The 15,687-nt window shown below is 40.0% G+C and overlaps 1 protein-coding gene across 2 annotated transcripts in view; it reads left to right on the top strand.

The window, feature by feature from the left end:
• The window catches only part of LOC124719907, a 66,301-nt gene that overhangs the window by 14,409 nt on the left and 36,205 nt on the right, over window positions 1-15,687 (top strand). For both annotated transcript variants that reach the window (XM_047245094.1, XM_047245093.1), the window contains one exon: window positions 5,156-5,245. In XM_047245094.1, the coding sequence (XP_047101050.1) occupies window positions 5,156-5,245 (90 nt within the window). The remainder of the gene's footprint in view (window positions 1-5,155; window positions 5,246-15,687) is intronic.

A 15,687-nucleotide genomic window follows, 5' to 3' on the forward strand; every position in this document is an offset into this window, starting at 1 on the left:
TGCATATTCTTGAGTAGTATCAGATATGTGTCAGTATAGATGATTGACCCTCGCCCGTATATGAAGTGCACCAACTGCGAATGAAATGATTTTGCGCTGTTCCATTGTTCTTTCATAATTGTGAACCTATACCTATTCCGCTTCAGCTATGACAATGATAAATTGTGTTGTCATATGTCTAAGTGAGCAGCAGTAATATAAATTACAAAGCGAGCTAGACGAAAAAATTTACGATCTGTGCAAGAAAATGACCCAGATTACAAACGAGCAGCAGTCTCACAATGAGACAATTGTCTATGATATAATTAATAGTCGAATAAGTGTTTCACTGGGATCTGAAGCAGGTGCGCTGTTTAATGCTTCGAGTTGGTCATTACTGTCTCTGTAACACTTGTCCTCAGTAACAGAGTGATACAGCGAACATTTATTTCATTATTGTGTAAAAAAACAGTAGTTTAGCTCATATTATGTAAGTTTATTTTATCATTGTTTATTTATTATTATTATTATTTATTTTATGGCCTTCATTGGACCACTCTAGTCAAAAATACAAAGATGTAGTTACACAGAGATACAATTTGGCTCAACAATAACTTAATATGATATTTAGGTAATATAATTACTAGAGTCTATTCTTATATGAAAGGTGTTTTGCTCTTCTGTCTGCCCAATATTTCTTCATTCTTTCAGATATCTTCTTTCTTTCTTCATCTGAGACCACTCTTCCTGTACTCCTTTTATTGATTTTCATTTGTAGTCTGGTTTGCGGGTCTTGCAGTATTCTGGTTTTCTCTGTCTTGTTTTTTAGGTCATCTACTGTAATTTGGAGTTCTTTTATATCTTCCTTAATTTCTGTGATCCATTTAATGTCACTCTTGCTATTCCACAATTTTTGTATTATTCTTTTTACTAATTCTGTGTTCTGGAGTTCTCATCAGATGTCCAAAGAATGAGATGCGTTTCTTCCTGATCGTGCTCATGACTGGTTCAATTTTCTTATATACTGTTTCATTTGATGCTATTCTCCAATGTCAATTTATTTTTTACTTTTTCTCCTCTAAACTTCAATTTTGATTTGGTGTTGGTTAAAGTGAGTTGTATTATTTTAATTAGTTTTGGATGGAGTCCTAGATTTCTTAAAATTTTTAATATTGAAGGTCTGTGGAGACAGTCATATGCCTTCTTAAAATCTACAAATGTTATTGCCAGAGGTTTGTTCTGTTTCTTGTTGTTGTTGTGGTCTTCAGTCCTGAGACTGGTTTGATGCAGCTCTCCATGCTACTCTATCCTGTGCAAGCTTCTTCATCTCCCAGTACCTACTGCAGACTACATCCTTCTGAATCTGCTTAGTTTATTCATCTCTTGGTCTCCCTCTACAATTTTTACCCCCCCACACTGCCCTCCAATGCTAAATTTGTGATCCCTTGATGCCTCAGAACATGTCCTACCAACCAGTCCCTTCTTCTTGTCAAGTTGTGCCACAAACTCCTCTTCTCCCCAATTCTATTCAATGCCTCCTCATTAGTTATGTGAACTACCCATCTAATCCTCAGCATTCTTCTGTAGCACCACATTTCTAAAGCTTCTATTCTCTTCTTGTCTAAACTATTTATTGTCCATGTTTCACTTCCATACATGGCAACACTCCATACAAATACTTTGAGAAACCACTTCCTGACACTTAAATCAATACTCGATGTTAACAAATTTCTCTTCTTCAGAAAAGCTTTCCTTGCCATTGCCAGTCTAAATTTCTTGTAGTATGCCATAATCAATTTTAAATTAATTATCTGCTCTGCACAGCTTCTCCATGGTCTGAAATCTCTCTGATATTCCCCTAACTCCTGTTCTAATTGCTCCTTGATTCTTTCATATAGGATCTTGGATAGAATTTTGTATGTGCAATCTAGGAGAGAGATTCCTCTGTAGTTGTCTGGGTTGCTCTTATCTCCCTTTTTGTGTAGTGGGTGGATGATAGCTGTGGTCCAATGTTCGGGGAATCATTCTGTTACCCAAATTTTTGTTAGAGCCATGTGTAAGGAGGTCTTGACTGTGTCACTTGCATATTTCCACATTTCAACAAAAACTGATCTTCTCCACATGCCTTATAATTTTTTTGTTCTTTAAGAGTTTTTTCTACTTCTTGGAAAGTTGGAGGGTCTAGTTTGTTAGGTTTGGTTTTTATTGGGGTATTTATGTTGATTTGTAAGGGTTCTTTGGGTTCCTCGCAGTTCAGAAGTTTGTTAAATGCTTTTGCCATTATTTCTGCATTTTCCTTGTTACTGTGTGTCAGTCTTCCATCTTCATCTTTCAGTATTAGTATAGGGGCCTCATATTGTTGTAGTTGTTTCCCAAAGATTTTATAGTAGTTCCTGGAGTTGGTTTTATGATAATTACCTTCTATAAAGTTTATAATATCTTTATGGAATCCTCTCTTGATTCTTCTAATATTTTGTGTAAATTTTTTTCTTTCATTTTTTAGCTTGATGGCATTTTCTTCAGTTTTATGTGTTTGAAACTTTAACCATGCTTGGTGTCTATCTTCATGGAATTTGTCACATTCTGATGTCGACAATGCATGTTTCCTTCATGGGTTCAAGGGAGCTAGAGTCTCTGCTTCTTTTTTAAGATTAGGCACTAGTTGTCCAAGATCATCAGTTAATTTGATGGTTTGTGTTATTTGTTGGTATTTATTATTTTTAATTAGCTGATGTGGGTCAAACCTCCTTTTTATTTTATTAGTTTTTCTGGTGCTCTTCTTTAATGGAGTGAATTTGATTTTAATTTTAGCTATATAATGGTCTGAGCCTGTGTCTACTACTCTCAGTACTTTAACATTGTGGACCTCCTTATGAAACTTTTTGTCCATACAGACATGGTCTAGCTTCCCCCAGTCTGGATGTTTCCACGTTTTATGTTTACTTTGCTTCCTCTTAAAGTATGTTGATTTAGATATAAGGTTGTATTCACTGCAGAGGTCTACAAGTCTTTGACCGTTTTTGTTTGTAAATTTATGTGGGCTCCATTTTCCAATTATATCTTTATATTTCCTTTCTTTTCCCAACTGAGCATTGAGATATCCCAGTAAGATTTTTACATTCTTTTTATTTACTCTGTTCACAGTTTGTTCTAGAAGATCCCAAAATTTATCTACCTCTTCCTTTGTTTTTGTTAGACAATTTTTTTTCAATTGTTGGGACATGAACATTTATTATTGTATAGGTTTTATTCATTGTTTTTAAGTTTAGAGTCGCAATTCTTGGCGATACTGCTTGGAAATCCGTTACTGAATCTATTATTTTTATGTTTACTAAAAATCCCGTTCCAAACTGGGGACGTTGTTTCATTGCCCTCGGTCCTGGTTTCCCATTATAAATTCTGTATCCTTGGGATTCGAATGAGTCCTCTGTGGTGTTTCTCATTTCTTGGATCCCTGTTATTAAAATTTTTTGTTTATTTAGTTCATCTGTGAGCTCCTTGAGTTTTCCGGTCTGAAGTAGTGAGTTTATGTTGTGTGTTGCTATATAATTTATTTGCTCATGTTTCATCTTCTTTTTGTGTTTTAGTGTGCATTTTGATGGTTGCAAACGCTCCGATTTGTTGCTGTCTTCTAGTTGACTACCCACCGAATCCGATGTAGCCTTTTCCTGCCTTTCTGAGCAGGACGGTGGAATTTTTTTTTTTTCCTAAAAGACCTTTCCATTTTTGACTTTCAAAGGTTGTCAACCTTAGTTGGAGCAAGCTCCGATTTACAACTACGGTTGTCAACCGCAGAGGGTGTGTTTGGTCCGCAAGAGCTATTTTATTTCACTCAAGTCCGCCGGTAGACCGGTGAGGACTTCCCTATCCGCCACCTGGGACACTCCACGTAGGAGTATCACCTCTCTTCCTACTATGACAGCATAGTAGGTTCGTGGTTATCATTGTTTAATTAAGTGAACATTAAACTGTGACATTGATCATACACGTTTACCTTGGTAATGTAAAGACAACATATTCTTTACATATGTACGAAGGACACTGCACACACGCTCGTGTTTTGAAAAATGGTGCGCCTGCTCGGGGTCGAATATATTCCCCTCGATGCTATTGAAGCTATTAGATATTAACATCTTTCTCAACTCTGTCATAAATATGCCAAGTGTGTCTATGTTCTTTATTTTTGCAAGCAAGATTATTTTACATTTACTTAGCAAACATTTCTGATACAGATTATTATTTTGTATTTATCTGCGCAGATAGCTCTGCATGTCGAAGTGCTACTGCCGACACGGGGAGCTGTGCTGTCCCTGGGAATTTGCCGGCGGATTAACAGTGAGGGGCAGTTTGCCAACAAGCCTGGGGTGGGTTTTAGGAAGTTTCCCACATCTCACTAGGTCAATTTTGTGCTGGCACCCAAGTCCCACCTCAGTTGCAGAATTCACTAACATTTAGAAAACTTTTGCTCACTTTCATATGAAAGTGAGACTGTTGGGATACCCACATTCCGTCTTTGGGGGGGAGGGGGCTGAGTGTAATGGGGTGGCGACAGGAACGGCATCTGCCCGTCGCTTAAATTTACCGTGCCAGGTCTGTACGTAACTGTGGCTGACCCTTTGTTGATGCGGGACACAGGCACGAGCAAAGGAAGGAGGTTATTTTACATTTCTTTAGTAAACACTTCTCATACAGGGCGGTGCTGTATACATAACTGTGAAAATCATTCCTACTTATTGTTTCATTACTGTGAACTTCGCTGGATAGCTCAAAGTCCATATGTGATTTAAGGTACCACACGCATTCATATACTTGCAGTCCTGGGAGAGCGATATTTTCAAACTCTTTACAAAATGTCCCTACAGGACTCCCTTTTGTGAACCCCTCTCATTCTTGTTATTTTTAAAATTTTAAATGATTGTTTAGCAGAAGTTGAATCTCCTCAGAGCATTACATTGTACAGTTTTAGGCTATTCACATTATCATTGCCAGCCACTCTGTCATTTAGTTTTCAGCATGGTATGGCAGCAAATGTAATTCACACGTTGCTATTGCAAGTGATGGTTACAAGTTGGTAGCTTTGCCAATTCCTATTCACAGCCTTTCACTGCTTTTATAGTAGGCTCATGCAATAATGAAATTCAATGCTGCCTCTTTAGTCTATTTTTTGACTTTTCAGGTATTGAGGTCCGCTGCCATGGAAAGCAGAGGAACGGTTTCTGTGAAATGTGAACCAACAGATGAGATACTTACGGTACCACGGGCTTTGGTGAGTAGCTTTCACAGTTGAAGTAATAATAATAATAATAATAATGGAGTAGTGAAATGGAGTAACACAGACCTAGAAGCACTCGATACACTTACACGATCACAGTGCCACAAATATAGAATACATCACGTACATTCAGCAACAGAAAGATTCACATTAAGCACAAAGGAAGGAGGAAGGGGATTTATCGACATAAAAAACCTACATTATGGACAGGTAGACAATTTAAGAAAATTCTTTCTAGAACGAGCAGAAACTAGCAAAATACACAAAGCAGTCACTCATATAAATATATCAGCTACACCATTGCAATTTCATAACCACCTCTACAACCCTTTAGATCACATAACATCAACAGATATGAAGAAAGTAAATTGGAAAAATAAAACACTACATGGCAAGCACCCGTATCATCTAACACAGCTACACATCGAAGACGCATCCGACACACAGTTAAGAAAAGGCAATATATACATGGAGACGGAAGGATTCATGATTGCAATACAGGATCAAACAATAAACACCAGATATTACAGCAAGCATATTATTAAAGATCCCAATACCACAACAGATAAATGCAGACTTTGCAAACAACAAATAGAAACAGTAGATCACATCACAAGCAGATGTACAATACTAGCAAATAAAGAATACCCCAGAAGACATGACAATGTAGCAGAAATAATACATCAACAGCTTGCCTTACAACATAAACTTATAAAACAACACGTTCCCACATACAAGTATGCACCACAAAATGTACTGGAGAATGATGAATACAGATTATACGGGAACAGAACCATTATAACAGATAAAACACCACCACATAACAAACCTGACATCATACTCACCAATAAAAAGAAGAAATTAACACAACTAATCAAAATATCCATACCCAATACAACAAATATACAGAAGAAAACAGGGGAAAAAATTGAAAAATACATCCAACTGTCTGAGGAAGTCAAGGACATGTGGCATCAGGATAAAGTTGACATTATACCAATTATACTATCAACTACAGGTGTCATACCACACAATATCCACCAGTACATTAACACAATAGAGCTACATCGAAACGTATATATACAACTACAGAAATCTGTAATTATTGATACATGTTCAATTACCCGAAAGTTTCTAAATGCAATGTAACATAAACCGTACAGTTAAAAGGAAGACACGCTTGATCAAGGTCCGCGTCACTTTCCATTTTTAACCAGACATAACATCTGAGAAAGGAAAGAAATAATAATAATAATAATAATAATAATAATAATAATAATAAATTGTCATCACCTGTGCTTTTTTATCGTTTTGTAAAATAGCATGAGCAAGACACTTCCAAAGGCATAACCAACATACAGAAAGAAGGTAAATATAAAGAGAAAACAGGTTTTTGTCTTAACTGTAGAGCTCGTCTCAAAAATCTTGCGACAGACTTTGAAGTGTTGTAGAGAGTGCCTTGAGGAACAAATCGAGGATAGGAATTCGTGTCTGTAAATGTCACCCAATGATGCCACAGAGCGTCAAACTTGCAGGTGCAGGTGCCTGTCGCTGGGCCTTCCCGTCAGCAGCAAACGTTACTTCGTACACTGTCAGGCCGTAGGCAAAAAGTCTCACAGTGTTGTTTGTTATTCAGTGATTGTGACTGATTGCCACGATCGCCAGTGGAGAAGATAAGGCTAGGTGCTGCGTAGAAAGGTCTTCTCTCCTATGTATGTGACAGTGCTGGTTTTAGACACAGACAGTTTAGTTTCCTCCTGGAACCATCTAAAATCTCTAATGTTTTTCGGTAAACAGGAGAAAAATAAACGACACGTGTAAATCTGTGTCCGGAATCGTCCGCCGAGACGACGGAGCGTCACATTCGTAGGAAACGAGTTCTGTCTACACAGCAGCTATCTTTGTCTTCCTCAGTGGAAATCGTGGCGGTCAGTTGTGATCAGTACCGTATTTACTCGAATCTAAGCCGCACCTGAAAAATGAGACTCGAAATCAAGGAAAAAAAAAATTTTCCCGAATCTAAGCCGCACCTGAAATTTGAAACTTGAAGTTCAAGGGGAGAGAAAAGATTTAGACCGCACCTCCAAATCAAAACAAAGTTGGTCCATTGTAATATGAGACACAATTGAGGTCAAATGGATGAAGATACAGCTACAGTAGTTTGGTTCGAGTCATAAGCTTAGCAGTTAAGCTTTACCAGGTAGCTGTTGCTATGCGTCAGGTGCTTCGTCCATATTTATACGGGTACCCTTCCTTTTTCACGTGCTTCGTCTGGTTTGAATCGATTGCTTATTTTTCTTTGATCTGATAAGTGCCGTCCTCTTTGTTATAGGTGTTTACGTCACTCTAAGCTGAAAATGCATTACTGTACTGTGTCATGCATTGTTTGTCGCATTCTGATGAGTGTTTTACAACCTGTCGCCGCTCACGACATGGCTTGCTTTTGTGCGCGCTACCACCGCTTGAAAGAAAGAAAGAAAATGGCAAGAGACTGCTATTTGTTGTTACTTACACTGCTGCTTTCTTTGATAATGATCAACAAGAATGATAGAAGATGTTCTGAATGAGAGTTTAGGGAAAATTTTTCTCCGTTTGAAAATCTTTGCAGACGCCTCTTTAGTACATTACATTCTGCACAGAAATTAGAGTTATCTTAGATTTAAAAATCTAGTCAATTGTCGTGCTTCATTTCTGACTGTATTAGTATTAGGCATAAGAATAACACGAATATAAACATGACATGATGTGTATATTCTTCCGCGTTTGCTGTTGTCTCACTCTAGTTTCGTAGTTTATTAGGCAGACAGGATTTAAATGAGATAGCAGCAAACACGGAACAATACATGGCAAAATGTTTATTTGCGTATTATTCTTATGGTGAAGAGAATACTGCACGTGATTCACAATTCATAAAAGTTCCTGTTAGCAACCATCTCTTCTCACAGGTACGAAAAAATTCAGAACGTAGAGTTAGCCATATTGACAAACATCCCAAACAGTCTTGCCAGTCGGATTTTCGTAGTACATTGAAACACTGCTACATTCGAAGATGAACAATACGGAATTTGTATTTACTTCGTTGGATAATGTATGAAAATGCAGTGGTCGAATCTCGGGGCGGAGAAAAAAGCTCATCTTCCACCTTTTCTTTTAATTTATTTACTGACGCAGAGGATTTGATGCCAGTATTTATCTGTGTGCCTACAAAGCATGCCTGTGTAGCGCTACATATATTCGACGGCAGAAGTTAGTTGTGGCGGCACCCACCAACATTTTTCAGAACTTCCGCTTGATTTGCACTCGATTCTAAGCCGCAGGCGGTTTTTTGGATTACAAAAACCGGAAAAAAGTGCAGCTTAGATTCGAGTAAATATGGTATGCGATACGTGCCACCTAAGGTCTCACGAGGTGCAAAGTCACGCTTACTGCCAAAGGAACGGCCTGGCGGAAGGCGCCAACACTTGTGACTTCGATGCTCTCTAGCGTCGTCGGGTGACGTTCCCAGACATGTGTTCCTATCCTCAATTTTTTTTCCTTAAGCCACAATCTAAAATGCCTAGAAGTTTGTTGTAACATTTTCGGACACTTTGAATACTCCCAAGTGAGAAAACGTGCACACTATCACACGCACACCCACTCTGAATACAGACATTTACTGTTACCCGTCTGTTAGGAAGGACATGCAGAGATCGTGAAGATCAGTTCAGAAATGTATACAGAAAACAACGTGATCAGAGATTTCGCTAAAAGGTATGTAATATCTCCCACCCCTTTGCATATTTTGTGGTTTATGTGGAATATATCTACATAATATGCAGCAGAATACTTGTTGGATGTTTGTCTGTTTTATGGTAAGTTTCCTGAATTTACCGTGCAGGTTTACAACTGTATCTACTCTCGGCAATCTACTGTATGGTGTGTAGCAGAGGGTACTTTGTGTACGTGTGTCACTTTTCCTGTCCCAGTCGCATATGGTTTGCAAAAAGAACGATTACTGTTGGCTCGAGCTTCAGAGCTCTCTTATATAACTTTGTGGTCCTTTTGTGAGATATACACAGGAGGAAGCAATACATTGGTTGACTCTTCTAGGAATGTAAGCTCTCAGAGCTTTAACAGTAGACAATAATGTGCTGCAGATCGTCTCTCTCACAGTAAATGCCACTGTAGCTGGCCAACCATCTGACGAGATATGTGCTTATTAAATGGAATGTGTATCAAAACGTGCTGTTGTTCCGTAGATGTTCTGTGTTTCCCCTATCCGGTCCTATCTGGTACTGGATCCCAGCCTAACAAGCAATATTCACGCATTGGTCGGATGAGTGTTTTGTAAGCTGCTTCCTTTGTTAATGGACTACGTTTCCCAAAGAGTGTTCCAAAGAATCTGTTTTGCTTCTACCTTACCAGTGATTAACACAGGGTCACAATTGCATATCAGTAATGAAAGGGTACAAATAGGAGCCGGTGAAATTAACAGCACTTGGAACAGGACTGTGTGTATTACATTTGCTGACATACTGCGCTGAAAACATAAATGAGGAAGGTTGGCTTGCTGCACTGGTGTGAATAGCCTTAAACTCTGTGGTGTAGTGTTCCGGGGTGATACAAGTTCTGCTTAACATCTGTCGGAAAAAACCATGCAATCAGTAAAATTTAAAATTCTCATGAATTCGCACAGCGAATTGTGAGTGTTAGACAGGCAAGTTCACAGCTATGAAAGTAGCAGAAAGAACAATTTTCTTAGAGAAGTACACAGCACAGCTCCGTAACTGAAATGACTGCTAAATGAATGAAATTCTGCAGGAGTAATGAATACAAAACATTAGATATATTTGAGAAATAGTTGTGAAAGATGCTAATATACCTGTCTAATGTTGCACGAGTAGGAAATGTCATCAATATTTTGTTCTTTACAATTTAAACTTTTCGAGGAAGAGAAGAAATTTTTTTCACCTTCAATGCTACGTAAGAATGCTGAAAATTAAACAGGAGGATCAGATAACCGAAGAGACAATATTAAATTGAATTGGTGAACAGATCAGTTTACGGCACAACTCAATTGGTAGAAGGGATCGGTCGATAGGGTGCATCCCGAGGCGTAAAGGAATCGTCAACTTCGTAATGGAGGGAAGCCTGGTAGGTAAAAGTTGTCGAGGAAGTCCTAAGGCTGACTACAGCCAGCAGCTTCAAGTGGACAGAGGCTGCAGTAGCTGTGCAGAGATGATGAGGTTTGCACGGGATAGAACAACGTTGAGAACTGCAGGATGGTGGTGATGATAGCAAGAAAAAAATGGAATATTTTGTTTATTACTGTATTTACAGCTACTAATTGGATTTTTGTAAACTTGTCTGATTTGTTTCTTTATTTTCTTCATGTTAGTGCTCATTACTCCATTAGGTATTTCAATTTAAGCCTTTGGCTGTAACACTCTCAATTCACAAACAAAACATGCTACACAGATTAACTGTCATCATTTATTAGCTATCTGCCACGTTTTGAGTGTTCTCTGTCCCCACCATCAGGTGTACTGTTTTGTTAACAGCAAAACCTCGATTAACCGCCACTTTCGAGAGCGGAGGGCACTCGGAACACTAAAAAGGTCGGATACTTGGAGAAGAATGTTAGAAATCGTTTACAGAGCACTAAACTATCTACTCCATCAAAATTAAATAAAAAATACATTTTTAATAAAGAGAAAGGGAAACAGAAAACACCACACACTGAAAATATGCTTCAAAAAGTGTAAAATGCCTTTTTGTTCAAATTTCCGAAACCTTGGCTCCGAAGCTGTGCCACACCACTTCCTTACTCGCATTACTTGTAATTCAGCTGTTGTTCCAAATACACTACAATTTGCAGAAATTGCAACACCGAGAAGGAAACACACGAATTCAATTAATTTAATACCACAGGTTAAGTACCTTTTCAAATCTGTAAATTTCCTTTTAGTCCTACTATTCAGCATGTCGTGTAGCCACCGTGCTCTGCAATTAGAGCTGCTATACGCGTCGGCATCCCAGACGTGTTCGATGGACGACACGTCTGGCAAATGTGCAGGCCAGGGAAGCAACAGTACCCGCCGTTCTTCAAAGAAACGCTATGCATTCCTCGCAGTATGTGGCCGGGCATTGTCCTGGTAAAATGTGGCCCGTGGAGATGTCCGAAGCAGGGCGAGTACCTCAGGCTCCACAACCTCCGTTAGGTACCGGCTGCTGTTCAAATTTCACGCAATGCGTACGAGGTGAGATCGGTTGTTGTAAGTGATGACGCCCCAAACCGTCACACCCGGTGTCCGTCCACTATGCCGCTCCACAGTGCAGCCCTCCAGGTTGCGCTCGCCACGGTACCGCCGAACACGTATGCGGCCGTCGCTGTAGGACACGTTGAAGCGGGACTCGTCTGAAAAGATTACCCATTGCCTTTCAGCACCCCAGTGACTGTGTTCGTGTACCCACTGCAGACGGAGGAGCTTGCGGTTTCTGGGCTACGGAAGCTGACATAATGGCATGCGTGCAACCAGTCTGACCTGCAGCAGACAGTGACGAACTGTCAATGCAGACGAGTTCACACCTGTCGCAGTGTTCCAACGGTGAGCCTACGCTGTGGATGACGCTGTACGGTCCGTAATGGTTGTGCGGACGAGGTGACGGTCGTCCCGTGCTGCGGTCACGTTCCGTGGTACAGTTCCAGCTCGGCGCTGCGTACGACCTTCGTCTATCCTCTGCTTTCGCACACGCACCACTGTCGTAGCAGCGTGCTCTGTGCGACCTGAAATATCGCGGTACGACAGCCCCGTTTCCTGGAGACCGATCGTTCTGCCCAGTTCAAACTCGCTCACTTGCCGATACTGCTCCCTTTGACGTCGACGGTGCGTACTGGCACTCACTGTTTTGTTTCCATCTCGAGTGTCAGCTCTGTACGGACTACATTAGGCACAACACTGACCCTGTCGGACCGACACGAGAGGGCTCTGCTCAGCCTACGTGTACCCCATCTCGCTGCAAAACGTATCGCGTGTTGCTCGCACATCTTTCGCCACTTCCACCACGTGTGTGGCTATTCGGGTAATTCTTTCTCGGTGTTGCACTTTTCACGAACGGCAGTGTATTTGAGGGCAGTCTCGGACACGTCCTTTGATGCAGAATGGCTGATCTCTTCGTCTTCTTCCTTTTCTTCAACAGCCGACTCCTTGTGCACGACACTGTACTGTTGCAAAACGAGATCAGTTGTCTGACCATCTTCGAGTTCTCCATTGCAAAAATGAGCAGTGTCACCTTTTGCTAACTGTGTGTCTACATCAGCAGGTTGGGTATGATTCTGAAAAGATTGCAAATCAGAGACTGAATTTGCAGTTTCTGGAATATGCTGCTCTTGGTGTAGGCTAGGACAGGCCTTCTTCCATGATTTTTGTAGAGTGGTTTTCTTAAGTTATTCTCAAGCTTGAGCAAGTGTGTAGATTTATCTTTCACATTGAGGCTTTCCATTGCTTCAAAAAGTTCACAACCATCTTCTCATGTCTCTAACAGAGGACTGACATATTTACTCCTATAATGCCGTGTTAGCAGCTCGATAACACCCTGGTCCATAGCTTGGATTAACGAACTCACATGGGAGGGGGGGAGGCATCAAAAACACAAATTTTATGTCACCTTGTTAAAGTTCAGGCTCCGAGAAGGGGCTCGGCACTCTATCTAGTAATACAGTTGCACTAGTTGATAGGTTCGTTTTTATTTCGTGTCTTTTTTAATAGTTGGAACAGATGCGTCAAAAACTACTGTTAACAAATTACCATTTATTCGAGCACTTTTTTGAGCTTTGCAATAAAGAGGAAGTGCTGAAATATTTTTGTTTTTGAGGGCTCTTTGTCTCTTAGATATGCCGATTACAAACAACGGAAAGTAATGGCTACCACTTGGGTTGCTGCACGTTGCCACGGTCAGCCTTTGAGTTGCAACTTTCGAGCCTGTTACTGCTCCATTCTTAGAGGCGCGAGTTTCTTGAGGGAGCCTTTTATAGTTTGGTGCTGTCTCGTCAGTCTTGTATAATTCATCAGCTACCAATTTATGTCATGAGACCATTTTTTTTTTTTTTTTTGTCAAATTTTTCAACAAATTCCCTACATGTATCATCAGGATGTATACGACACAGGAGAACCGGGAAACACCCTGGGAATTTTTTAGAATTCCAGGAATTTTTTATTATTTTTGTTTTCAGTTACACTTTTGTAATTTTGACTGGTAAGAACCGATACTCTGACAAAGGATACTACTGTATCCCGCTACAGCAGAATAATACTGCAGCAATAAAACATGAACGAGAGAAAAAACGAAAATAACACTTAAATTACAAAGGAACTGCGCCATATACAACAACAAAACCCAGTGCTCATACAAGCATCTGCCATCAGCAAAATGTGTCAAAGGAAGACTATGCAATGCTTCGTAACAACAAACTGGCTCCGAAGAGCGTGATCTCACAACTGTTTACATTAGATTCGTTTTAGCAGTTACGAGTGGGATTGTGCGCGTGCACGTGTGCAATTGAGTAGTGCATTCTCCCACTTCTGGCTACAGAAATGTGGCTGTTGGCTGTGTAAGAAGTCTCAGCAAGCAGCTAGGTGCTACTGGGGAAAATTTTACTGGTGCGCCCAAGCTGCCAGACTCGTGCGTGCGCAGCAGGCCCAGATATTGGGGGAGCATTGAGGGGGGCGGGGGGGGGGGGGGGGTTCTTAAGAGGAAAAAACCTTGTTTCACAAAGCGCCCAGCATCCAGCGCACGTTGGTCTATCGATTATTCGTATGACTTTGAAAAGCATCCTTGTCCGTTTTTGGACATTTTTGAACACATTCTAAGTTGATTTCTGAATTATTTGTGAATGCGTGCATAGTGTACATGATGCCTGTCAGGGGAATTCTCATTGCATCTAGAAATAAACTTTCATGCAGACAAAAGGGGCTATACGAGCTGAGCGGAGTAAAGTCGAACGGATGAACGCCAACTGCTGTCTGATTGTGGTTGATTGGGTTTGCGAATGATTACTAGCGAAATCCATAGACTCAGACTAACAGAGTCAGACTAAACGACTAACAGGAATAATAGGTATGAAAGATTAGCTATTATCTTCTCGGTGTATCCAAGAAAAGGAAATGTTGACAGAAAAGTTTTGGCCAGATTGATATACTAGTAAGGGCCAGTTGTACAGTCCCTGGCTAGCAGCCACTTTAAGTTCTATTCGGGAAGCAGCGCAAAAACGTGTTGTACGAACATGTAACAAAGCCTAACCGGAGAATAATTGCGAGATAATTAAACTGGTGATTATGGCAGAGTTAATGAAGTTAACTGGCAAATAAGCTTTGACATTGGCAGGAATAGTTACAGAATTAGTGACGACAAGATTGTTTGTTAGAACGAGGAAGGAGAAGAAATGGGGACATCACACAAATTATGGAAGAATATGACAATTCCAAATTTGCATAAAAATTTCATACTGCTACTTTTCGATCTCGTGCTTGAGAAACTTGAGCGTATGAATGAAGTTGTGAAACTATTTCCTAACATAAAGCTTTTTGCTTGTAGTAGGCCTAATAGGCATTTGATATTGCTACTTTGGGAATTATATTCTGTTATGTTATAAAAATGACCTTGTCTTACATTTCCTCGAATACACGTTTTATGCATCAGACTCTTCAGAAAGATGTGCACTACAAAATGAACATATTTTTGAAAATTAGATTTTTTAAAAAATTTATGACGTCTTATCTCAAACGCTCGAGGGACAGGGCGGGGTGGTGGTGGGGGGGTGGGAGGGGGGGGAGGAGCGGGTGCCACTATCTAGTATTGCCCCGGTTCTGAAATATCGTAGATCCGGGGCTGATGTGCAGAGCAGTCTGAGTTATAGTGGAGAAGTGAGTAGTCTCCAAGTGACCTGTGTTTACATTTAGTGATTTTGCTGTTTCCTCTTCGTTTACTGCTCTCACGTCACATGAAAACAAAACGGATTTCTGTGGCCAGGAGATATCAAGCAAATTAAAATACATTCACATACTTATGGAAGGCAAAAATATGTTATTAGCTTCAGATTTTATTTTATTTCCACTTTTCTGACGGTCAGGCATTAATCACGTTGCAGAGCAATTAAGTTATTTTTGTTGGTTTGCTAAAGAAATTTCCTTTTATTAATTTTTTCTGCTGAGGCAGTCAATATATTTGAAACAAAGTGTCTAATTCCACGCTATTGGCTAGTTTCAATTGTTCGCTGCATTTCAGATGTACATTTTCATCTTCTAGCACATATGGCATTATGCGACAATAAAGAACCAAACATGATATAACACATTACTGGTACACCAAGAAAATTTACATCCCGAAAACCACATTGAAAAGCTTGATATCAGGTCGTGGCCTACTTCATTTGGAATTTGGCCATATGAATGTGCACT

Source organism: Schistocerca piceifrons, chromosome 11 (assembly GCF_021461385.2).
Source record: "Schistocerca piceifrons isolate TAMUIC-IGC-003096 chromosome 11, iqSchPice1.1, whole genome shotgun sequence".
In the NCBI taxonomy this organism is placed as follows: Eukaryota; Metazoa; Arthropoda; class Insecta; order Orthoptera; family Acrididae; genus Schistocerca; species Schistocerca piceifrons.